This window comes from Pristis pectinata, chromosome 14 (genome assembly GCF_009764475.1).
Source record: "Pristis pectinata isolate sPriPec2 chromosome 14, sPriPec2.1.pri, whole genome shotgun sequence".
Taxonomy (NCBI): Eukaryota; Metazoa; Chordata; class Chondrichthyes; order Rhinopristiformes; family Pristidae; genus Pristis; species Pristis pectinata.
Window position 1 is genome coordinate 29,566,587 of NC_067418.1, and position 25,217 is coordinate 29,591,803.

A 25,217-nucleotide genomic window follows, 5' to 3' on the forward strand; every position below is an offset into this window, starting at 1 on the left:
GGCAATAGGCCTTTGGGCCCATCACATTCATGCCAATTATTAAGCAACCATCTAATTTTTCCTAATCTTTTACTCTTACGTCCACATTAACTCCCACCTTCCACTTGCCTTATACTAGTGATATTTATAATAGCTGTTAGCCTACCATCCAGTATACCTTTGGTATATGGGAGGATATTGGAGAAGCTGGTAGGAAACCCACGAGGACACGGGGCAAGCATGCAAACTTCACATGACAGCATCCAAGTCAGGATCAAACCTTGGTCTCTGGATATTGCACAGAATTTTTCATTCATTAGTGTATAATGCAAGGATAATTTGAGTCCAGAATTTTTTGCTTGACTTATGTGTTGGTTTTCACTTTTCAAGTGCTTTAGGTATCGGTTCACAGGCAAATGGACCTTCCAGTTCAAACTTGTTGACAATTCCTAAATCTCGATCTGCATCCTTATCTTTAACATCTCACCATATTGGGCCCAGGCGAGCAGGTAACAAATTTTGTTTTCTTTTAAAATTATTGTTATTTGCTCTTGTAAACTAAAGTTGCAATCAGGAAAGAATTGTCATATAAAAAATATAGAATCTAACAAGCAGCTTCATAATGAGAACTTAGAAAATGGTCTTCTGATGCAAAGCTTGCACCTTTTAAGATATAGGCATGAAACCAAAGGATGTGTAAGTATCAAAAGAGAGTACTGTTACATTATTACTTTGTATAACTGGATGAATGTAAAGAGTAAAGTTGTGAGTGAGCACAGACATAAACAAAATAAGAATAATCCTGATTTCAGTTAGTAAAAAAAAAAATTCCCTTACCATTTCTGCAAAACCATTATTTTGCATAAAATAGTTGACTGGGTGTTTGTTAAAACAATGACTATAATTTAAAAAAGAATCAAAGAAATATACATTTTGTGAATGTAACTGACTGGAAACTTTGAGGCTTAATGTAATTTTTCATGGGCCTCCATGAATGGGAGTTCAGCATTTTTCTAATTTTCTTAGCAATTTCTACTTTTTCAGTCTTTAATGTTAAATGTTTACAAGCCAATTTTCATACCGTCCTCTCTCCCTGTGGCTAGTTTCCTTTTTCATCTCTGATTTCCCAGTTTCCTGGTCTTTAATTTTTTCTAGTTGGGACTGACAAGTACAAACTTTAAGATATTTCTTCATTAGTCACATTTACATAGAAACACACAGTGAAATGTGTCTTTTTGCATTACCGAGAGTGTGCTGGAAGCAGCCCACAAGTGTCACCACTGTTCCGGCACCAACATAGCATGCCCACAATTCCTAACCTGTACGTCTTTGGAATGTGGGATGAAACCGGAGCACCCAGAGAAAACCCACACAGACACTGGGAGAACGTACAAACTCCTTACAGACAGCAGTGGGAATTGAACCTGGGTCGCTGGCACTGTAATAGTGTTACGCTAACCGCTACACTTACCGTGCCGCCCGTGCCAACCTGTTGAAAGAAACATAAAAGCATCCCTTTGTTGCTACTGTTATGAATGAAATACTTTCCTATTTCACTCACCATTTTTGATTCAAACAAAACCAGGCCTTTTAATACATGGAAGACAGGACTATATCATGTATTCTATTTTCTATTCTGCCCATATGTCTTGGACCCAACCTTAAAATATCACTGAATGGACAGTGTGACTTTTTCCATTTCCAGTTTAGTCATCAGTTTGATACTTGTGAGTGAGAATATTAAACAGCAAATTTTGTGCTACTGGCAAGGTCAATAACTGCCTGAATACATTTCTCCATTTGATCATCATTATAAACAATTCAACAGAGAGATGGAAAAACTGGGTTGGAAATTTTATTATATACCTTAATGTTTTTGTTGACTAAGCAAAATAATTCTTTAAAGAACTTGATTTTGCAATGGTACCATGCTTTTGACAACTTGATCCTAAACCTCCACGTGCATCACATATTTTTGAAGACACTGGGCATGTGCAGTGATGTCAAGTTGCATGCAGTGTTGTTTTGAAGGAACTTGTGTGAACTTGCATCATATTTGCAAGACCTGTGAAGGGCATGGGACCTTGTCCATTGAACAGATCTTAAACAGAGAGTTGAGGCTGCCTTCAGTATTTAAAGGTGCCAACCCTAGCTGGATTGCTACCTGGAAGTTAGAGGTGTATATCTTACAGTTAGGTTCAAGTTTTCACAATTACTGCCTGCCTCATGTGTTTTGCTTGCAGCAGGGACTTGCACAACTTTAAATTTGACTACTTTTGGAGGACACTTAAAGATATTTGGTACACATACCCATGTCTGCTTAACATACGTACTGCAGGAACTCATGGCCCTGCTGACTTGCCCCCTCCCTCTAACTCTGGCCCTACACCCCCTCTCCACTCCGTTTTTGTGCACATCATCTGACACTGTAGCACCAAGCCTTCTATATCCCCTATTGTCTTATTTTCATTTTGGTAGAAGAATGTTCTATTTCATAACCTCTCCCTCTCTCCTTCCCACCCCACCACCTCACTGATCTCCATGTTCCTCCCTGCAGTTATGATTACCCAATTCCTTGATTCCTCACCATCCAACTAATTTTCCCATCACCACCAGTCAGCTTCATGTGCAAGTGTTGCCTGCACAGCCAAATATGATGAGTAATTTTCCAAGCTCACTGGTATAGATACTGTTTCTTTGGTTGTTAAGTGATAGATGTATCTCATCAGGCACTCTAATCTTTTTGAAATTGGTCACACTAAAATATTTAGTTTTTTCTATTAATATTGTTATAAACACAATAATTCCTCTAATATTAACAATAATTGATCAAGGATGCTTTAAGGTAAAATTGTATTGGAATATACCGTGCATTGTTTGTAAATCAGATTTTCTATGATGAACTCTCAGTTTAACAACAAATATTTTCCACAATTTTTTTTATGTGCAGCATTTAGCAATGAAAAATGGGCCTGACACTTGAGTGAAAGATAAGAAAACTTGAGTTTGAACAGATTTCAGCACAATTTCATTTTGGAAAATATTTTATTTCCAGCATGTTTTATAAATTAAACTGCAGGGAAATTTGTGCATGGGTACATTTTCTGTAAGCAGTTTTTTTCCCCAGAAATATAATCATTTAATCTTTCACTACTTAATTTTCTTTAAAAATACATCAATCAGAAACTATCTAGTGCACATACTTCCAGAAAAAAAGTTATTAGAAGTGTGAAGTAACTGTTAAATGCACATATTCTTTAATTTGAATATTAATAAATATTTTACCAGAAATACAGTTTTTGGAATTTGGAACAAAGTTAAATTCACTGTACTTTAAAAACAAAGACACTTTTAATGCCAAGAATCTGGAAAAAATGTATATATAATTTTGGATATACTCAACATGTCAGGGAACATCTGTGAAGAGAGAAACACAGTTAATGTCTCAGGTCAATGACTTTTTAATAGAATGGGAAAACTGAGAAGATGAGTACATTTTAAGTTGCAGAGAGGGGAAGGAGAAAACAGGGAAAAAAGGAGAAATCAGTGGAGACCAAGGGAATCCAGATATCAACTAAGAGAATGATGAAGGCTTTTTATTCATAGCTGATCTATCTGAAGGAGTGTAATTAAAGAGGGATGTGAGAGGCAAGGAAAACCACCGCTGGAACTGAAATGTACAATCCACCAGTTTGAAGTAAAAAGGAATGCTTGAGATACTAAGTAGGTAGCATCCATGTAGAGAGGAAAAAATGAATTAATGTTGCACATTAATGACCTTAAATTAGAACCAGCTAATTTTGACACAAGCTGGAAAGACAGATTATCTGAAATTGTTCATTTCAGTGTCATTTCCACACAGCTGTAATGCACACAGAAGGAAGGAGTGCTTTTTCTCAAACTTGCATTAGGCTGCTTTGAAGCAGTGTTCAAGGCCAAAGACAGTGTGTTAAAATGGGAGTGGGACAGAGAATTCAAGTGATAGGTAACTGGAAGCATGAGGTCACCCCCCATGGGCTGGATGGAGGAGTTCTACAAAGCAGTGAACCAAACAGTGGGTTTGGTTTATCCAGTGAATGCAGTACACGAAATTGGATGTGGTGCCTATGAATTGTTGCTTCAACCGAAAGGAGCATTTGGGCTCTAAATGGTGAGAAGGGAAGAGGTAAAAGGGCAGCTTTTGCATTTCCAGCAATTGCATGGGAAAGTTTCATAACAAGGGGAGTGGTTGTCGATTACAGCTACAAGAGTGACCCTGAGCTTCCAATTATGTCACTTTGATTTCTCCGCCCCTCCTCCTCCTCTGCAACTTAAGGTGCACTAGTTTTCTCACTTTTATAGTTCTGATGAAAGGTCATCCACTTTAAGTTCATTGTTCCTTCATTAATCCTTCCTTTTTTGTTTTTGCTCAGGAAATTTACTGAAAAACTAAATGTAATTAGAAAGTCTCTTGTAGGTTGAAGTAAGGTTTTTATATTTGCATTTCAGAATTTTTGCTCTCTGTTATTAACTGTTTTGAATTTCCCTTGGTAAAAATATTCTGTGTTTCTTGCTATCAGATTTGAGCACTTTTGTGGAATATTTTATTTGGTTTTCACATGATCAAAACAATCAGAACATGAATATTACTGACAGTTAAAACAAATGACTATTTCACATCTAAGCCATTTTCATAAAATTATAAATGGACAAAGTATGGTGCTGTGGATCATATTATACCACTAAATCTGGTTAAGGCTGTTTTTTAAAGAAATCCAGTTACAGTATTTCTGATTTTAAGTAGTGGAGTATAGTGCCACACACTGATGAAATATGGATTTACATCCATAGTCTTCCCACACTGAGGAGATTAGAGTGGATGCATAACAAGAACAATACATCAAGCGGAGAGAAAATTGTTGAGAGAGAGGTTATCATGTTGCACACTCAGTGCATTTGGATCAGAAGAACTTTGATAGAGGCCCAAAAGTACAATTTCTTTCTGATTCTGATTAAGTGGCCAAAGTACAAAAGAGAAAAGATATGATAATTTATTTTGGAATTAAGTACATACAACTTCATTTTCTCAAACTAAATTTTTTGAAATATAATATTTGTGATATGGTTTTGATTAAACTGATAAATCCTCCTTTTGTTCTAGGTACCTCTCCAAGCCTCAGTCCAGTGAATTCCCCAATTCATGGACCAGGGGCAATGACAAGTTTTAACCGCTCACCAGTAGAATTTCCTGATACAGCTGATATTTTGACCAAACCAACTGTGATTCTTCATAAACCAATTGGATACACGCTTAGTTCTCCAGAGTTTCAACAATCAGTGAGAATGTCAAGCACAATACTCTGCAGCAGGTACCTGATAAATTACTGAATGTGTATGCTAAAAGTTGTGTGCAATTTTATAAAAGCATAATAGAGAAGATGTGAAAATTTAATTGGAATAAAATAATATAACTTTATTCCCTCAAACTAAAATTTTTGAAAGAAAATATCTATGATATGGTTTTGATTAAACTGATAAATCCTTTTGTTCAAGGTTCCTTTGAAGTTCCACAAGGCCTTTAACAAAAACTGTATTGTTATGGGATTACCCAAATGCTAGTTACATAGCTGAAATAAAAAATAATAGAGAGAGGCGTTTATTTTGCAGCTTTCACACCCCTTTATATCATGAGTGAAATTACTTTCAGATTGTAATATATATGACATTAATGTTTTGCCAATGAGTTTGTTGCAAACAACAAAGTTGTAATAACCAGGTTATCTATTGTTATTGATGGAGAGGGATATGTATTGGCCAAGACATACGAGATAACTCCCCTACTTTTTGTAATACTGCTATGGGATCTTTTATATCCATTTGACAACAGATAGGACTGCAGTTTAACATTGGTTTCTGCAAGGTGACATCTTTGACACTTCAGTTTTGAGAGAGTGTCAGCTTGATTTCTTTTGCTTCTCAGAAGCTGCACTAGAACCCACAAGCCTCTGATTCAAAACAAGGTTTTACCAACGGAGCCATAGCTCAAACAATCTGGCCAGAAGCCACAATTTTTAGTTGAAATGAATCGAGATGACATGTTTCTCAAATGTGACTAAAGCATACAAGGTTCTAACCTGTGCAGGATTTTTCTGAAAAACTACACTTGTATCCCTAATTTTTAAAAAAGTATGGAAGAAGCAGCAGGGCAGGATACAATAAAGAATCATAATTGCATGGTGTTGGGAAATTCTGTTTTCCTTATTCAATGTCTTATGTAATTTTTATTCTGGATCATAGCTAAATATTGCTGCATGTCAACTGATAAAGACTCCATTATAAACTATAACAATATTTATTATAAATAAGAATTCCATTGCACAATTTAAAAATGCACTATTTCTTGAGCAACATTTTCTGTAAATAGGGTGACTTGTTGAACTTTTACAATCATGATTTAGAACAAAGTGTTCAAAGTTGAGTTTATTGTCTCATATGCATGAGTACATGTATGCACAGGTGCAATCCCTGCTGCTTGATGGTCTAGTTCTGACTCTCAGTCACTGATGTAATTTACAAGCCTAAGGTGTAAGTTTTATTTTGTCTTAAGAGTGCAATAGGTACTAGTATTTCCCAGATTAGTTGGTTATAAAATGACACATCACAGCATTATGCAGTTAGATCTATTTCATTTAGTTTCTGTTTTCAAATCTAGATTTTAAGGAAGTAAAACCAATTTTTTATCTTTGCCTTAAGTACATATAAAGGGGAAAGTAAATATTTATGGACCTTTTTCACATTTCTGAATGTTTTCTGTGTTCTTTCACAAAATTATTCTGTACCAGTTGTGGCCGGCATGTGACTAGACCTGTTCAAAGTACAGATTTGCAAACTGTTGCAGAATCGCCACATGTCAAGAGACCAGGTATGTTCATAAACAAAGAAAGTCTATACTTGTGAATGTTGAGTGTTCCTCCTCCAAGAAAAAATAATTTTAATTTGTGTTTCAGTACTGATGTAACCTGCTTTTTTGTGATAAGCTAACATGATATGTGGGGCATTGTTCATTCCTTTTCATTTCCAGGGGACAGCACCATTAATTGTGAAAAGCTGGATTTTGTGGCCTGGCTGAAACATGGAAAAATCTCACAGTTGAGATGAAAAAACACAATTGATTTTAAAAAGAGTAGTTTAATTGCAATAATACTAGTCCACTAATGTTAGAGCTACATCTAAAAAGTTAGCAAAAAAAACTACTATAAAACACAAATTATTCTCAGGATAAAAACAATATTACAGAGAATAATAATATTCAGCAGAGTTATTAAATATTATTTATAATAATTTGATTTAACGACTGTTAATTTGCTTTTCCCAAGAAAAATTATGTCCATGAGGATATCGAAGTATAAAACAGAATTTTCAGAAATATTGTGAAATGAAAATATGAAGAATATGCTTTATTTTTAAAGATGAAGGTACTGAAAATGCTGCTGGTAACAATGAATCGAAGGAATCAGAAGATACAGTGGGGGCAGATTGTAAAGATCAGCTAGAAAACAAAGTTTCCAAGAAATTTACAAATCACGAGGATCAGCTAATAGAAGGACAGAAATCTGGGGTAAGACTCTTTAGCTTTTGTTTACCAGTTTTACAGAGGTACATTGAAATTCATTCATTCATATCTGTACATGTAAATACCTTAAAAGCATTTCAAAGAGTCTTAGTCTTATGCAAGAATTAATCAAAAATAATTAATTGCAACAATTTTACTATCATTACAAATTTTAAGTATTTTAAATCATTTCATGTGCATTGAAATTGAGAAAAAAAAATACTGATGATGTAAAATATTTTTATTGAATCTATTGAAACCATTTTACTGTATGGGGTAAAATACCACACTGAGTGAATCATAAAAATAAAATCAAAAATTAAAGTTTATATAAAGTATGTAATTACTAATATAGTGTCTTTCACATTCTCGGGACTTCTGGAATTCTTTATAGTATATCATGTACTTTGTAGTCACATACCGTCATTTAACTTTCAGAGATAAATCTGCCTTCTCTCTTGACTTAAATTAAAACCTCTCTCCGACTTGACATTCACTTGTGGAAATTTCACAAGAAATTACTTGTAGATAGGTTGTTGGTGGGATAGTGAGGGGTGTTTGGGCATAAGTGGGTGTGGGATGTTGTTTGCAAGATCTATTGTTTCTCCTTAAGTAAGTTAACATTCATTATAAATTGTTCGAGTATGTTTCCTGAAGGTTTGTTTAACACATAATTCATGGTATTTTGTCAGCTAGGGAAAAGGTTTCAGATGGGTAGTTGGCAAGGGAGGAAAAGACAAATTTGTTGAAGATCTGTTCCAGGGCAGAGGACAAGAATGATGAACAGATGGGGGCAATTGGAATTGTAAAGAAACAAAGTAGTGTTTAAAAAAAACTTAACCATTAACGTTAACATGTCAGGGAAAATAAGAATAGTGGTTAAGAGCAGGGACTGCTGAATTCAATTTTGAGGTAAGGTTGAAGGTTGTAAAATATCTGATCAAAAATTTAAATGCTGTTTTCCAAACTTGCTGAGTTTTTAAAAAAAGATCAATGACAGGAGGTGAGAGGAGAGTGGAATAGAAAATTTATATTGCAAGTGATTGAAATTGCATGTTATTTATACAAATTAGATGAAGGTGTTAAGTGATCACACGTTCTGCCTTTGCTGTTCCCACTGCAGTGTTACAGTATAGAATGTTAAAATATAAACAAAAATGCTGTTTCACCAGTGAAGAGGGATTGAGGAATTGAACAATACAGAAGATGGGGGTAATAATGTAGTGGTTGCCTGGGAGTGAAGCAGGTAACGGTAGAGTGTGTTAGGGATGGTAGTTAATTGAACAGTATTTGACACATAGTTGATACTCATAAAATGATTTTTCAAGAAAATGCAATGTTAAGATACTGCAACACAGTCGTTGATAGTTTTTTTTTCTGTAAATCAACAGCAAGTGCCAGACCTTTCGCTTGACCCAATAGATACACAAAGCACTGGGCTATGCATGGATAAGCTAAACAGTTGGAATTTTCCCATTTTCGAACTTGTAGAAATGACAGGAGGACAGTCTGGAAGAATTCTTAGTCAGGTTAGTTCTGCTCATGTTTTATTTCTGTTATGACTATGAGTTGTTGTTCATAAAGTTTTGTTCGGTTACTGCATGAAATAAAAATATCTAATATAAAGCAAAATACACAATCCAAATTTTTGTTTTAAAATTTTGCTTACTTATCAAAATTTATCTTAGTAAAATTGAACATTATTTTAAGGTGTATATTGACGTCAAAGGAATTGAATTTTACAAGCAGAATACAAAAAGCTTAGGCTATGATGCTGCACATCTTGCATGAGTGACTGAGGGAAAAAATTCCGCTTATAGGTCTTCTGCTTCAAATATCAAGTTGTAACAAACCAAAAACTGAACTAAAATTTTCAACGTATAAATGAATTCTTATCTGCAAATATTTTGGGAAAGAGCATTTTAAAATGTATATTGATGAAATATTGAAACACCAACAGGTAAAGTTCACATACAAAACCAAAGTAAAAAATAGCTTTCTGGGAACCAAATAGCACTCTTTCATGAAATATTTATATATGAGAGTTAATCAGTAGCTCTGGTGTTTAAGCAATATCTAGCTCAGTGATACTGAATGGTCTTGTCTAGACTTTGATCAGCACTTTTTGATTGGCATGCCAGATTGAGTACTAGTCAGAACTACATTGTCATCATCATTGAGCAGAATGCTGAGACTTGAATCAGCACTTCCCCACAACATAATTTTACTTGAGAACCCGGAAATGTCTCAAACAGACTAACTTTATAATCGACAGCAATCGCAAAGAACTTTTGAATAAAGCATCATTAATGGAGGTGAGGTTATGATGTGAACAGATGATAGTGAAGATCCCCTAGGAGGGTTTATGTTGAGATTAAATACATAATTTTAATAAGTGCAGTTTTAATCCAACAATTCAAATTATTAATCTAATAAAGTGGAGGTGGTTGCCTTTCCCTAGAGTAGAGAGGTGGAGGAAATTCATGCTATTAGATACTTCAGTGCCCTTTGTTGGTTCCTTGAAGGATAGTGTTGTAAATTTGAGAGAGTGAGGGAAATGAAAAAGTTTTACACCAAGAAGGATAAATAGCAAGGTTATACTTCTGTTATTTTCTTTAAAGGAAGCTGTAAATAGGATATTTATATGTTTGGCAAATGTATCTTTTAAAAGAAAATACTACAAACATAAATTGTTGATCTTGCAGATATTGCTGCAGGGAACTTGATTTTCAACAGGAAAAACTAATCAATAATACCTACTATGTTCTTAATACACTACACTCTCAGCCATCTGGCATCTATAGGGAATAGTGGGTGCCAGTTACATAAATATATCGGTTGTATGAGAATTGCTCAAAAGAAATGGCTGTACATCACAAACTAGTACTCTATGCACAAACCTTGAAAGGAATCGCCAAACTATATTTTATCTCTCTCTCGGTTCATGAACATTTCTTTAAGCTTTGCACTTTCTGATTTAATGTCATAAATTGACAAGGAACCAATTTTGAATTCTTTCAGAACTGTGTGATTTTTCACTTTTCCAGTCTTGTACATATGTCTATTTTCTGTTTCAATGTTAGAACAACACATTTCCGCTTTATATCTTTGCCAGGAGTATTCTTATCCAAAGTAGCGGAAAGATGTGAGAAAAGTAGTACAGTTTATGAAACAATTGGAAAGTACTACCACTTGTAAACATGTGAGGGACTGAGGGCGATTTGCTGTGCTCTAGGCTGATAGAACAAAATTACATTGAAACTTGGCATTCCAAATTCAAATTGATGTTATTGAAAAAAAATTTATGAAGTTGCTTAATATTCCTTGAAATTTTTGCAGGTTGCATGACAATTCCGATAAATAGCAGATAAATGAGAGTTTACTGTAATTACCAAATAGATTTTGTAGGATGTGGTGGCTACAAAAATACAGCAGTATTATGCAGTCTATTTTATAATTAAATCACACTAATACATAGTGATATTCCAAATTTTTAAAAATATTTTTTGACAGATTTCATTATGTCTCCTTTATCAGCCATTTTTTTTAATGAGCGTCTGGAACTAACATAAAAATTTTGTTGTTTTAGGTCATTTATTCTCTGTTTCTTGATACCGGCTTATTTGACCTTTTCAAAATCCCTGTTCGGGAGTTTATTAACTACTTTAGTGCACTGGAGAATGGTTACCGTGACATTCCTTGTAAGTATTGATATCTTCTATCTACTTGTGTGTACATAAAGTATATTCCTATCTGTGGCATTGCTCTTCATAAATCAGAGAAAATAGTTATTGTGTTGCTTTTCTCTCGCTGTTCTCGTGCTTTTTGTTCCCTAATTCTGTTTCTCTCCCAACTTACTTTGGTATATCTCTCCCCTTTTTGATCCTGTCTTTTGTCTTTTGTCTTTTCTCTTGGCGTCTTTCAGGTAAGAAGGAATGAGTGACCTGGTGTGACAGTGAAAGAAGCCCCTCAAAGTTCCAGGATGAAATTTTTGTAACAGTAGCAGGGAAATTGTTAGTCTCAGCATCTTATTTTCCCCAGCACTTGTACTTTTCTTTGGTTCTCATTGTATTGCCCAAGCTGCCTTTTCTTCCACTACTTCGTCTCCTTGTTCACCTGTTACTCACTTCATCCTTATTCTTCCATGCACTACCTTCTCACTTACTTCTCACAAAGGCAGGTGGTAAGAATCTTCTTTCCTTCAACCTCAAAGTCTGAACCCCAACTTCTTCCTCCTCTCATTCTTTATCTTAACTCCTCCAGCCCCATCTATTTCCTCATTTTTCTTATGAGAATAAATTGAATCAGAGTGAGGAAAAGCTCCTGTTTGTCAGTAACAATTCAAAAATGTAGATATTCTATTAAATGTATAAACTTTGCTTTTGCCTCAAATTCAGCACTTTTTTAAACTAAGAATGAAAATGTGCCAAGAACTGATAAAGCAGAAAACAAAGGCAATAACAAATGTGTGATTATAATAATTTTTAAAATACTCTCTGTTCTACCTGAATGAAACTTTTAAAATCAATACTTTTCCCCATATTTTATGCTCAGTTATTTATTAAAATTATTTAAACTTGCAATGTCACCATTATAGTTGATTTAATGGCACAGATCCAGTCAGTAAAATCCTGGAAAGGCAGAATTCATGAAATAGTGCAAAGTCATAAACTAAAAAGTATAACAACATTTAATTTCCTGTAAATGCTACAGTACTTCCTTATTTTTCTTTTGCCAGCCTCTTTGTTAATCTCCTTTTCTTAGCTATTTTCATTACAATTATTAATTGTTACTTTTTATCATTGGGTTTTCTGTTTCTATTGACATAACGTTCACCATTTAAAAAAACGTTATTTACCCAGGGAATAGTTAAGATGTGGACAACAAGGAAAGGCAGACATGGCTTTCATTACTGGATATTCTATGCAGTTTCCATTATTTGAAGTCTAGTCGCTGTTGTAATGTAAGAAATGCAATAATCAAGTTGTGCAACAAAGCTCCTGCAGATTGGAATGTAATAATGATTAGATATTTTGTTTTCGCTGTTTTGATTGAGGATTGAATATTTATAGGCACGTAGGGTAAATCTAATTATCTTCAGAATAACAGAATGGGATTTTTTGCATCCATCTATGGGAACAGACAAGGTTTTAGATCTAATGTTGTATCTGAAAGACAGCTTCTCCAACAATGCACCAGTATCTCAGTATTGCACTGGTGTGTCAAGTTGAAATATTGTGGTCAAGCCTGTGGAGTAGGACTTGAACACAGAAATTTTCAAGGCATAAATGCTATTTAGTAAGCTGCAGCATGTGGAATAGTTAAAGTGACTATCATACATGCAAATGAGGAGAAACTAGATAAAGCAATGAAGGAAAACTGAATACAAAAATAAGCTGCTGAGGATAGATGAAGTAGGATGTAAGGAGGGCATGAAGACCATAATTCTCAACTTAAGCCTTGCATGTTAAATTGTCTGCTTCTATGCTGAAAATTCCAAGTCATTCATTTAAAGTAATTGAATAGAGGTACACAAGTCTGTTTGTTTTCCATAAATTTTAATTTATTTGAAATACAATGTGCAGACTTTGCACAAGCAGCCTGAGCAATTGGGTAGACCATACTTCAATCCCACATTGAATCTATGTCTCAGCAAAAATGAATACATCCATATAAACCCAACAAAGGGACTTCAACCTGAAGTATTAACTCTATTTCTCTTTCCACAGATGTTGCCTGATCCGCTGAGTGTTTCTAGCATTTTCTTTTTGTTATCCCAGACTTCCAGCTTCCACAGTATTTTTTTCTATTTTCACTTTTCTCCTTGCTGGGCAGAGTAAGGATGCACAGAGGCCGGGTAGAAGAGCATCTATGGCAAAAATGGCTCATGATGTGAAATAAATAATAATTTTTGTGTTTATCAATAACGGGAGAAATGTTTCATTACATTTTATAGCGATGCTGATGCATCTTTAAAGAGACAGGTATGTCATTTTTTTTTGGTTGTTTTTATTTCACCTATGGTCTTGGTTCCACTGTTTTAAATAGATCACAACCGTGTCCATGCCACTGATGTGCTTCATGCCGTTTGGTACTTAACAACAAGGCCTATTCCTGGATTCCAGCAAATAAACAGTGATCATGTGACTGGAAGTGACACAGGTATATGCTTTGCACTTAATTATCAGAATTAATATCATTTTTGCTTTGAGGATTAAAAGAAACATTATTTGGTGACTGAATACTTGTTTAATATGATTAGGCATTTTAATTGTTATCTCAGAACTTTGTTTATTCATATTTATTGTTGTATTAGTTAATCATGGTTTTTATGGGTAGCTTGAGGATTCCTTCATCAAAATAAATTTTTGTTTTGAAATTTAAGTTGTGAGAAATTCACTTAACTTAATTGATAGCCACAACAGTTCAAAATGTGTAAACTGAGGTTTAGAGTTTGCAGCGAGATATGTCTTTGTCCTCAAGGAAAGATCTCCCAAAGATTTTTTGATCACTGTAGTGGGAACTTTTTGTTCCGGTACTTGTTGCTGTCAGGTATCAGGTCAACTCTTTCTTGGCGTCAAGTAGCTATCTTATCGAACTGATGGAGGAGTCGATCTATTTTTATTTTAAATTATTTATCAGCAAAATAAGCAAATCACAACAGTTAATTAACTTTTTTAGTATTTTACTGTTTGCTGAATAAAGTTTTGAGTATACAATTAAGATAAAAGCTGAAGTATCAATACATTTTAAATATTTTTTTGGGATATATGGGGACATACAAAATAGATTTTTTTTTGAAGATGTGCCATGCTGTAATTACGGTTTTGTATGTCACAGAAAACCAACCTTTATCAGATGTAACATGCATAACATTTTTCGGGTATTTTATGCGAGTCTAATTTGTAAAGAGTGTCTAAGTTCATGTCATTTTGACTGTTGTCCCTTGATTCAAAAATTTGTTGATGATATCACAATTCAAGGCTGCAGAAAAATATCAAGAGACTGGTTAGATGGCTACAAAAGTGGCAAATGGCATCTGATGTAGAGAAGAATGAGGTTAATAGATTGGATGAAGACAAACAAGACAAGGGAAAACGTACTAAATGATAGGATACTAGGAATGATCATGGAGTGCATATTCATAGCTCCAAATGACCTGCTACCTTCAGAGATGAGGTGGATGAGAATATCAGAAAGAGTGCTAGAACTGTGTATGTAATTCTGGTCATTACCCTGTAGGAAGGAAATGGTAGCAGAAGAGAAGGTGCAAAAGAGCTTTATGACTTTTTTGTTAGGGCTGGAGAATATTTTGTTTATGAACAGCATGAACTCAGCTGCGTTTTTACTTTTTTTTGAAACAATGTAGACAGAGGAAATTTAATTGAGGAGGGTGAAAAGAAAGGAAAATTTCCTTGACAGATTGATAATGAGGGGATATAGATTTATGTTGATTGTAAACATAAGTGGGAGTTAAGAATTTTTCTTTCTACCCAGAAAGGAGTGTGGGTCTGGAACTCGCTGAATGATACTTTAAGAACAATGAAGAGCTGTGAACTGAGAGCTGTGTGTGAGAGAAATGCAAACAGCACATATCTTTTACCAGCACAGAATGGCCTCTTCCTGATTTCTAGTATTTTTTTTTAAATTGGCTGAAATTAGAGTATTAAAGAAGTGTTTCCAGTAGAGTCCATAGCATTAAATATTGAGGTTGGGAACTGCTGCTATTACCAATCTGCCTCCTTCCACCACCAGCCCTCCCCCAACCCGAGTAAGTGTCAAGCAGTTTGAAGTCCTTGTGGATTTTTCAAACATTTTGACGGAGCTCTAACAGCAAATCCCCTGTTGTGCTTTGATGGTGAATTCTATATGGTTGGACCTAGCACAGGAACAACAAGCTCATTCATTTAAATGGAATACACCAGCTGCAAGGGAGGGGGACAAATATAAGATAGTAGACAGTTTTTTTTTCATTTGTATGTTTCAAAATCTTTAAATTACTAAATTATTTTTGTTGATACTTGAATGTTTCTGAATGTTCTTGACATTCAGTGGTTGACAGCTTAAAGCCACGCATTAAGCCAACTGAAAAAGCTGTCAAAATTTTTCAGCCATTTTGTGGCAGAGCCCACCTGCATGACAGCATTACATCATGCAAGGCCTTACTGCGATACAGGGCTTCAGTATTTTGGATCTGGATGGATGACCAAATTGACATCGGACCCAGAAAACGTAAATGCATGGTCGATATTGTATCAGCACTGAATGTGTGGCTCACTTCTGCCAGTAAGTTTTGGCTTGATGCCCTCTAACTGTAGTGACAATCATTTTTACCAAGGAGTGCTTTAATTTTTTTTAAAAGTGCAAAAACTGCAATTGTAATTAGCACACTGAAATTACTTTTTTTGAAAGCCGAAACATTGCTAAATAATTAACATAAGATCGACCAGCAAACAAAACCTCGGATTGGACGAGACTGGGCAATGAATCATGTTCACTTTTTCATACAAATGCATGTTTTTTTTTACAGCTGCACTTCTAAATAAAAAATGGTTCTGTTTTCAAGGACTATAGTGATAACTTCACTTTGATCAGCCAATATGATAAAATCAATATATTGATTTGCAAGGAGTACTGGCTTTCAACCATCTTTGAAAATATGTGAAGTTGTCAGGGAAGCTTATTGACAGTAAGCTAAAAAGACCATCTGGGTTGATTTAACTACATTTTTAATCATTTTTAGATTCTGACAGTGGAATATCTCCAGGCCGGGTTGCCTATATATTTTCCAGAAGTTGTACTATTACCGATGACAGCTATAGTTGCCTTGCATCAAACATCCCTGCTCTGGAGTTAATGGCACTTTACGTTGCAGCTGCCATGCATGATTATGATCATCCTGGGCGTACTAATGCATTCTTAGTCGCAACAAATGCACCTCAAGTAAGTGGGTCTGACTAAACATAGATTTAATATGAATTATTTAATAAAAAATTTTCTGACAGTACCAGGTGTAAGGCTTATTAAATTGTATTGGGTTTAGACTAAATGCTCAACTTTCTCTGGGTGTGGAATTAAATAAATTTAATCAAAACTTAATGGGCAGTCCTGTTTTAACATTCTAATACTAGTTTAAGTTATTGATCCAATCATTAACTTCCAAATCTTAAGTATTGCATGCAAGAACAAAATCATTTTGTTCATCATATGCAATAGTACAAATTATACCTTGCTGCTTAATAATTTTAATATGACTCAAGGTATGTTTAGTTTCATGGGAATCTTTAAATAAAAAAAATTGTTAACATTTGCTTAAAGGTATAGTTACAACTGAGACACAAATCTGTGTACTTGATATGGAAATTGAAAGTAATTCAACATTGAGCAGGATTTTTTTGTACCTATCTATCAATTTATTTCATCTGTTTTGTGTATTATTGATCTTGTGTTTGCAATGTGGTATTTATTTCTGCTTAATTTAAATTTATTCTTCTAATTTCTAATACTTCAGATGAATTCAGAACAGAAAGAAGTGAATGATGCATAGATAGCTTTTTCCTATTTGCACCCATGAAATATTTATTATTAGGCATCAGGGAGCTTTTTTCTGTGCAATGTAATGAATAACATTATGATTAATTTTGTATCCTAAGAATATGTAGCTAATACAGAATTTTTCAACTTAGTAGTTCTCAACGCTTAAAGCCAGAAATGGTTTGTGTTGTAGTACTATTTGTACCAAAAGTTGAAATTCCAGTTTGATGGGAGTAATCCCTTAGCTAATAATTTAATTGTGTTTGAGATCTGATTTTGTGTGTGTGTGTGTGTGTGTGTGTGTGTGTAAGATGAAGTTGATTTTTAGTATGTTCCAATACAGAGGCAAAGAGACCTAACTAAAGCTATGTAGGAAAAGAAAAGAAAATGGCTGACGTTTAGGTAAAGTGAGACTGAGAAATGGATCCTGTACAGACTTCAGTTTTTGTTAACATATTTTATTAAATACAATAGACTGTGAAGATTTTATAAGTTGAATGAATAATTAATATCCAATTGCTTTTCATACTGCATTGTAATAATGCATTTTCATGATATTAATGATATTTGAAGCCTCAATGAAAAAAGTTTGCAGTTGCAAGTAAGTTATTTTTTGTGATGTATACTTTTTGCTTTTTATAAAAGCGAATTCTTTCAATAATTTCCAGGCTGTCCTATATAATGACAGATCCGTCTTAGAGAATCATCATTCTGCTGCAGCATGGAACTTATTTATGTCTCGTTCGGAGTTCAACTTCTTGGCAAATCTAGATCATGTTGAATTCAAACGGTTTCGTTTCTTGGTGATTGAAGCTATCTTGGCTACTGATCTGAAAAAACATTTTGACTTCCTTGCTGAGTTTAACTCCAAGGTTTGTATAGTTGGCAAAATACCTGCTAGGCAAGAAACTTGCTAAGATGTAAGTGAGCTCTGAAAGAAACTAAATAACTGTTATTTCAGTTTATAAACTTCAATAAATTTTCTTCAATGTTAGTAAATCCAATCAGAACAAACTTCATTATGTTAGTTAAAGTACAAGATACTTACAGTGAGTTGAGCACCATTAGGATTACAAAGGTTTGTAGTTTCAGTGCACGTATGCATGCATGCATGAATGTAGAAGTAACTTGCATCCTGACAGTTGTCAGTGGATGCTTCTCAAACTGTGTTCCAGAGGTGCTCACGTCATAGAGCCCAAAGTTGTGTTGATTTCTCAAATACACAGTGGTGAATCTGCATGACAACCTGTAGCAGATTAGATGTGCTGAAGGAGCAAGATTTATTCCACTGACTACAAATTCTGGGAATTAATACTACATTAACTGAATTGGAATCAGAGTGAAAATATTTGATTTTTGTTTTCCTCCCCCTTGCTGCTGTGTCCTTTTGTGGTCACAACTGAAGACAACTAACACAACACAAATGAGGTTTGAATATGGTGTCATCTGTTTTTCATGCTTTAATACTAAACTGGGGTTGGGTTTGCTTAGCGGGACATTGGGAAGTGCTCAATAGGATTTTTGTACTGTGACAGTTGACATTAAAGCCAAAAGCTAAACAATAGATTTAACTTGCTCCAAAAAGCAATGATGACTTAATGTTTTAAATTTTTGTGTTTGAAAATGCAGTAATACATTGTTACTGAGGAAAATCGAACCATATTGTTTGCTGTTTTGAAGCAGATAAATGAAGTTAACAATCCAGGAATCGATTGGACCAATGAGAATGATCGTTTATTAGTGTGCCAGGTCTGCATAAAATTGGCTGATATCAATGGCCCTGCTAAGAGAAGGGAGCTGCATCTACAGTGGACAGAAGGCATTGTCAACGAATTCTATGAACAGGTGTCAGTGACTTTTCCTTTTTTCCGAGAGAATGTATGTTGTGTTTTGGGATACATAGGTTTATCTTCGTTACCGCTGATGCAGTGGTAACACAGTCTTTGTTTTGCTTGTTATGCATTATTGAACCGCATTAAGTTATGGCATATTTTATATTTATATATACTTGTGTGTGTGCTAATATAATAGTAATTGCAATTCATTTAATGCAAATACATCAGGAATGATATAGAGTCATAGAGTTATACAGCATGGAAGCTGGCCCTTTAGCCCAACTTGTCCATGCTGACCAAGTTGCTACCTGAGCTAGTCCCATTTGCTTGCATGTGGCCTATATCCCTCTCAGCCTTTCCTATCCATGTACCTGTCTAAATGCCTTTAACTTGTCCCTCCATGAAATTTGTTTCATCTTCTGTACTGGAGTCTCACTATTTAATCCTAGAGGATTTATAACATTATATTTTCCTCTACAGGGAGATGAAGAGGCAAGTCTTGGGTTACCCATTAGCCCTTTTATGGACCGCTCTTCACCTCAGCTGGCAAGGCTGCAGGAATCTTTTATAACACATATTGTAGGGCCTCTCTGCAACTCGTATGAGGCTGCAGGACTACTACCAGGTCAGTGGGTGGACGACGAAGATGTTGATCAAGAGTGCGGTGAGGACGACGACGATGATGATGCAGAAGATTTAGAATCTGAAGATGAAATTGATGATGATGATCTTGATCTCCCTAGAAGTAAATGCTTTTTGATTTAAAACAAAATTCTAACTAATAGTAAATATGACATTCACCTTCACCCCCAAATATCTTATAGAATGTCCATTATATTGAGACTGTAATATAAATGCACATTTTTGTGTGATTCGCTTGCTATTGTCGAAATTTTAAAGTGGATTGTTTGTAGTTCTAAACAAAACCCAATGGAATCAACTTCAGAAAATAATTCAAGAATAACAAAATACCTATAAAATATAATTTATAAATTGGTTTATGAGTGATTAGAAAAATAAAAATCTAAAAATGTTTCTCATTCATTTTATTAATAGGGCAGAGGAGGAAGAGGAAAAGGAGACAGAGAATCTTCTGCCAGATTATGCACCACCTAACTGAAAATCATAAACTGTGGAAGAAGGTAATCGAAGAGGAGGAACGTGAACAGCAATGCAAGTCAGAGCTAAATCTACAGCAAACAGATAATTCATCCTTACCTCAAACTTCGGATGAAATCCAGGTAATTGAAGAAGCAGATGAAGAGGAAGAGAAGCAACAAGTGGAGGAGAAATAGTGCTGAGAAGATGCAAAGCTAAATAAATAACATATTGCTGACATTAGAAACTGCTGTACTTTGTTAAAAGGCCTTATTACTGTGAGAGGGTTCTGGCACTCACCGGGATCCCAGTCCTATGCACTTTTACCCATGGAAATATTTGAGTTTGTATACCATGAAACAAAGCCCTTTGTGCCATTTGGTGTCCAAATGTTTTCGTTATGATGCTGCCTTGCAGAATAAAGAGTGCTCAGTTTCCATGTGGTACTGGAGGATGTTGCAAAAACTTCAGCTTAGCAACTGCTGTTACCAAAGTGAACTGAAAGTTTACCATTTTCCGTTATTAAAGAGGAAGGTGGATTTTAAGCATATATCACATGTCCAGCATCTGTCAGGTGGACTTGAAAACTGCAGGTTGTACCTGCAGGAGTTCAGAATGGAGTACTGCAGTAAAGAACCTTATTAATAAGGACCCCTGTTTTTTTTTCTCCAAATGAATCTGATTTAATGCAGGTAACAGATATTAAATCCTTGTCTCATTATATGACTGAGAAAATGTTAGAGTGACTGAAAATTCAAGCTGCATCATTTTTCTGATGTCTTTTAATGTTGTGTACAAATTGTCTTGTTTGGTTTTTGTGCTGGAAGTAATCAGAAATGTGCAGTGGCCAAGTATTTCAGTTTGCTCAAACATCACCTTATAATCGTTCTGTAATAGAACATAGGCGTGACATTAATGATGAAGGGATTTTCTTTAATGGTATGTTGTTTTTTTTGTCACTGCAACTCAGGATTCATGCGAAGATACATGAAGCAATGCCATTGAAGAAATGCAGGTTGGGGTGGGGGAAGTCATTGATAAAGTAAACACCTTCATCCATTTTTATTTGGAAAGTTCAATTGGTCTTTCAAGTCATGCATCATAAACAAGCTTCCTCACTTATGTATCCACATTACTAGTAATATAAGTTGGTTATTGCACATCATCATGCTGAAAGGCTGCTGTGTATTGCAGTTGGTATACCATTAAAATGGTATACTTGCCATGAGGTTTCAGTATTGATGAATATGGCATATTGTGTAATATGTGGTTCCACAATTTTTTTTCCACAATATAAATTCTAGACATTCCACAAGGGCATCGTACCTGCTCAGATGTATTTATCTGCAAACTCATCCAATGTAAAGGTGGTTGCAAAAAAAATGCATGTACAGCTCTTACACAATATTTGTAAATTAGTTTAGGCTGCGGGTATGTAATTTTCTTATGCAGACTGTACAAAATAGTTACTGACAGTTGTGCACCTTTTTTCATACCAAACAGATGTTTTCAATTATGCACAGATAACTACATTATATAAAAAAAAATCATCTGAAATCTTTGTATTAATGGATTGTATCAGAATGCATTTTGTACATATAGAGCAGTTGATACAAGTAGAGAGATAGTAATTATTCTAAGACAGCTAGAAATTTTTACACATCACCATTAGCAAGAAGATGGTCTGTAATAGTGACAGGAAATTGTATTGTTCTTTAATTTCTGCAACAATATGTTCGTGTGCCTTTTTACAGCCACCTACAATATGAATACACTCAACCTCAAGTTGCCATGGGGTCATACAATGAATGCTGAACTCTGTCCTATTAAATCGGAATTCTTAAATTTGTATACCGCTGATAAGCATGTTATATATCAGATGTAGATATGATATACAAGATGCTTATCAGCAGTATACAAATTTAAGAATTTGTATTTGTGACTGATGAGGAGCAAGGAGGTGGTACTATATAATAGGATAGTACTTGACTGACAAAATAAGGAAAAGTTAATCAGACTGAATGCTCCAACCATGTTTGCCAAATCTTGTTTTAGCTATGCACTATAAATGCTAAAAGTTGAACACCTCATAACAGCACATTCTGTGTGTAATTTATTCCATTAAAATACTTATGGTTTTTATGTATATATGTGTATATTTTGATATATGCATATATATATTATATATATATATACAGTTTTATAGTTACTGTCCATTTTGAGTCTTAATTGTGTTTAAATACTTTTAAAAATGTGACTAGGTAAACACATTTTCAGAAAATATTTTAGTGCAGAAAACCGCTACACCTTTCCTGTTGATATTTATGATTACTTCGAGCAGTCTCTTTGCTCTATAAATTAGTATGTAACTTTTATATTTGTTTTGAGTGTATTTTTAAAACACTGCCTATGTTTGATATGTTAGAGCCTTTTAAACAATAGTAATATGGTACATCATTTTCTTGAGTTTTCTGAAGTTCTTATCTAAATTCTTTATTCTCTTGGGAAGTATTATGTACTTTTGGCTTTCTTTCTAAAGATATTATTTCTCTGACTTTTAAAACTCAGATTAGTACTGTCAAGGGAATATATTGATCATTTGCTTAACACATTTATTGAAAATAAGGTCAGTAGATGCTACATTATTGAAATTCAATTCACATTTGCTGGTACGTAATAGAACACACAGGTGTCAAGTAACACTTTTAAACATTTGCTATTTTTTTCATTTATTTTGTAAATTTAACTGATTCAAAGCTGCCAGTGAATGATGTGTCTTTAAATCCAGTTCTCTTACATTTAAATTAATAGATTTATGTAATTTACAAACTTAAATTCATCTTCACTTTTTATTTAAGATTATTCTAATTCCACAAAGGAAATATAATCTATATGCTGTTAATCACTGAATGAGAACATTTCGTCTACTCCTCTATCCCCAATGGAAACCTCATTATGGAGAAAATTTGTTATTTCTTTTGTTATCAACAATACTTGTGGTGTTTTTATAAGTGTGGTTTATTGATTTTTTTTCCACCTGTTCTCTCTCCCATCTGCTTAACTATGCATAGAGACATTCTTTTTAAGCAATTTTACCAGTTTTTTGCACTTCAAATTTGGTTTGCACCAGTTCACCATCATTTTTTGTCATGATAGACCAATCACTCTGTATCAATCCTGCTTCAGTTGCCAGCTAAAATCAGCTTCCAATTTTCATTGTCACAGATCTTTAAATGTGATTGGCTCATATGGTATCTGCTTAACTTGTCACAAGACATTTGAAGTACAGAGTCAGCTCTTAACATACATGATGCGCCGAATAGAGTGCAGAGGAGATTCACCAGAATGTTGCCTGGTGATGGAGTGTTTCAGATAAGAAAAGGGACTGGATAGGCTGGGCTTGCTTTCCATGGAGCAGAGGAGGCTGGAGGGGGTAAAGATAGAGGTGTACAGAATTATGAGGGGCATAAGTAGTAATTATGAGGGGCATTGGATTTCCTCATGGCAGAATTGTTGAAGACCAGAGGATATAGGTTAAGATAAAGAGTAATAGGTACAGAGGGCACTCGAGGAAGATTTTATTCTTCCAGAGGGTGGTTGAATCTGGAGTGAACTGCCTGAGAAGGTCATGGAAGCAGGTATTCTCACAACATTTAAGAGTCATCTGGATGAGTACTTGAATTACTAAGGCAAGGTAGATTTACGGACCATGGTAAATGGGATTAGTAGAGATATGTCCTTGATGGTTGGCATGGGCATAGTGGATCAAAGAGCCTGTTGGTGTTGCGTGGCTCTAGGATAATTATCCATAAAATGGCTAAATTCCATAAAGTGCAGAAAGATAGAGCCATATAGCATTGAATCAAGCCATTCATTCCACCACATCCACGTCGACCATTGAGCACCGATCCATATTAATCCTATCTTTTGGCACTTGACCCATAGCCTTCTATGCCTGGGTAATTCAGGTGCCCATCTTAATATTTACTAAATGCTGTCAGCAACTCTGCTTCCACCTCACTCACTCTCGGGCAGCGCATTCCAGATACTCATCATTCTACGTGAAAAAGAAACCCTTCAGATCCTCTCTATCCATCTGTCATCTACCTGCCTCTGTCTCTCAACTCCACCACTCCACTGCTTGGCTTGATCTGCCCGCCGTGCTTAACCCCTCAGTCCACTTAGCACCTCTGGCCCCTGCCTTATCACTCCTCTCTTTATACTGGCTATCTCCCTTCATCTCTCTTAGTGTTGATGCAGGGTTTCGACCCAAAACGTCGACAATTCCTCCCCTCCCCCCCCAAACAAATGAGTTCCTGCAGCAGATTGTTGCTCAAGATATCAGCATCTGCAGTCTCTTGTATCTCCCCCTAAATCTCTTGCCCTTACGCTAAGTCTATGTCCTCTACTTTTATCTACCCCTGATATGGGGAAAGTTTTCTGCAGTGTACCCAATCTATACCTGTCATAATTTGATATACCTCAATGATGTCCCTTCTTAACCTCCTCTGCACCAGGGAAAACTGACCCAGCTTCTCCTGTCTCTCCTTATAATTGAAAAGCTCCATCCCAAGGAACATACCGATGAGTCTCCTCTGCACCCTCTCCAGCTCGATTGCATCTTTCTTATAGTGTGGTGACCAGAACCGAGAACTGCATGCACTATTCCAGCTGAGGTCTGACCAATGTCTTATAAATTTGGTGCAGAATCTCCCTTTTATTTTCAGTGTCCTGACTAAATGAAGGTCAATATATGTTTTCTTAACCATATTATCTACCTGCGCTGCCACTTTCAAGGTTCCTCTGTTCCTCAATACTCCCTAGAACCCTATCATTCAGTTTAGTCTCATTACTACTCCCAAAATGCATTACCTCACACTTACCTGGATTAAGCTCCATCTGCCAGTTCTCAGCTCATTTCATCAAAGCATTGATATCACCTTGTAGCCCAAGACTACCCTCCACATCCAAATTGTTCACATGTATTACAAAAGCAAGGGTCCCAGCGCCGATTCCTGTGGAACACCGCTAGTCACAGGTATCCAATCACGTAAACCCATCACCTTTTTTATTTCAAAGCCAATTTTGGATCCAGTTTATCAACTTGCCATGGATCCCATGGGCCCTAACCTTTTGGACCAGTCTCTCATGTGGGACTTTTTCAAAGATCTGAGTGAAAT

General features: G+C 35.2%; 1 protein-coding gene across 2 annotated transcripts in view; it reads left to right on the top strand.

Moving 5' to 3' along the window:
- pde3b (phosphodiesterase 3B) overlaps positions 1 to 22,183 on the top strand; it is a 146,023-nt gene extending 123,840 nt beyond the window's left edge. The window contains exons 5-16 of one of the 2 annotated variants that reach the window (XM_052029495.1): positions 370 to 488; positions 5,120 to 5,327; positions 6,801 to 6,880; positions 7,428 to 7,576; positions 8,962 to 9,099; positions 11,160 to 11,271; positions 13,619 to 13,732; positions 16,314 to 16,513; positions 17,773 to 17,976; positions 18,788 to 18,949; positions 19,420 to 19,684; positions 19,996 to 22,183. In XM_052029495.1, coding sequence (XP_051885455.1) covers positions 370 to 488; positions 5,120 to 5,327; positions 6,801 to 6,880; positions 7,428 to 7,576; positions 8,962 to 9,099; positions 11,160 to 11,271; positions 13,619 to 13,732; positions 16,314 to 16,513; positions 17,773 to 17,976; positions 18,788 to 18,949; positions 19,420 to 19,684; positions 19,996 to 20,234 — 1,990 coding nt within the window. In that variant the 3' untranslated portion in view covers positions 20,235 to 22,183. Of the gene's footprint in view, positions 1 to 369; positions 489 to 5,119; positions 5,328 to 6,800; positions 6,881 to 7,427; positions 7,577 to 8,961; positions 9,100 to 11,159; positions 11,272 to 13,618; positions 13,733 to 16,313; positions 16,514 to 17,772; positions 17,977 to 18,784; positions 18,950 to 19,419; positions 19,685 to 19,995 lie in introns of both variants that reach the window. The other variant, XM_052029494.1, reaches the window with a different exon arrangement.
- The last annotated feature ends 3,034 nt before the right edge of the window (positions 22,184 to 25,217 follow it).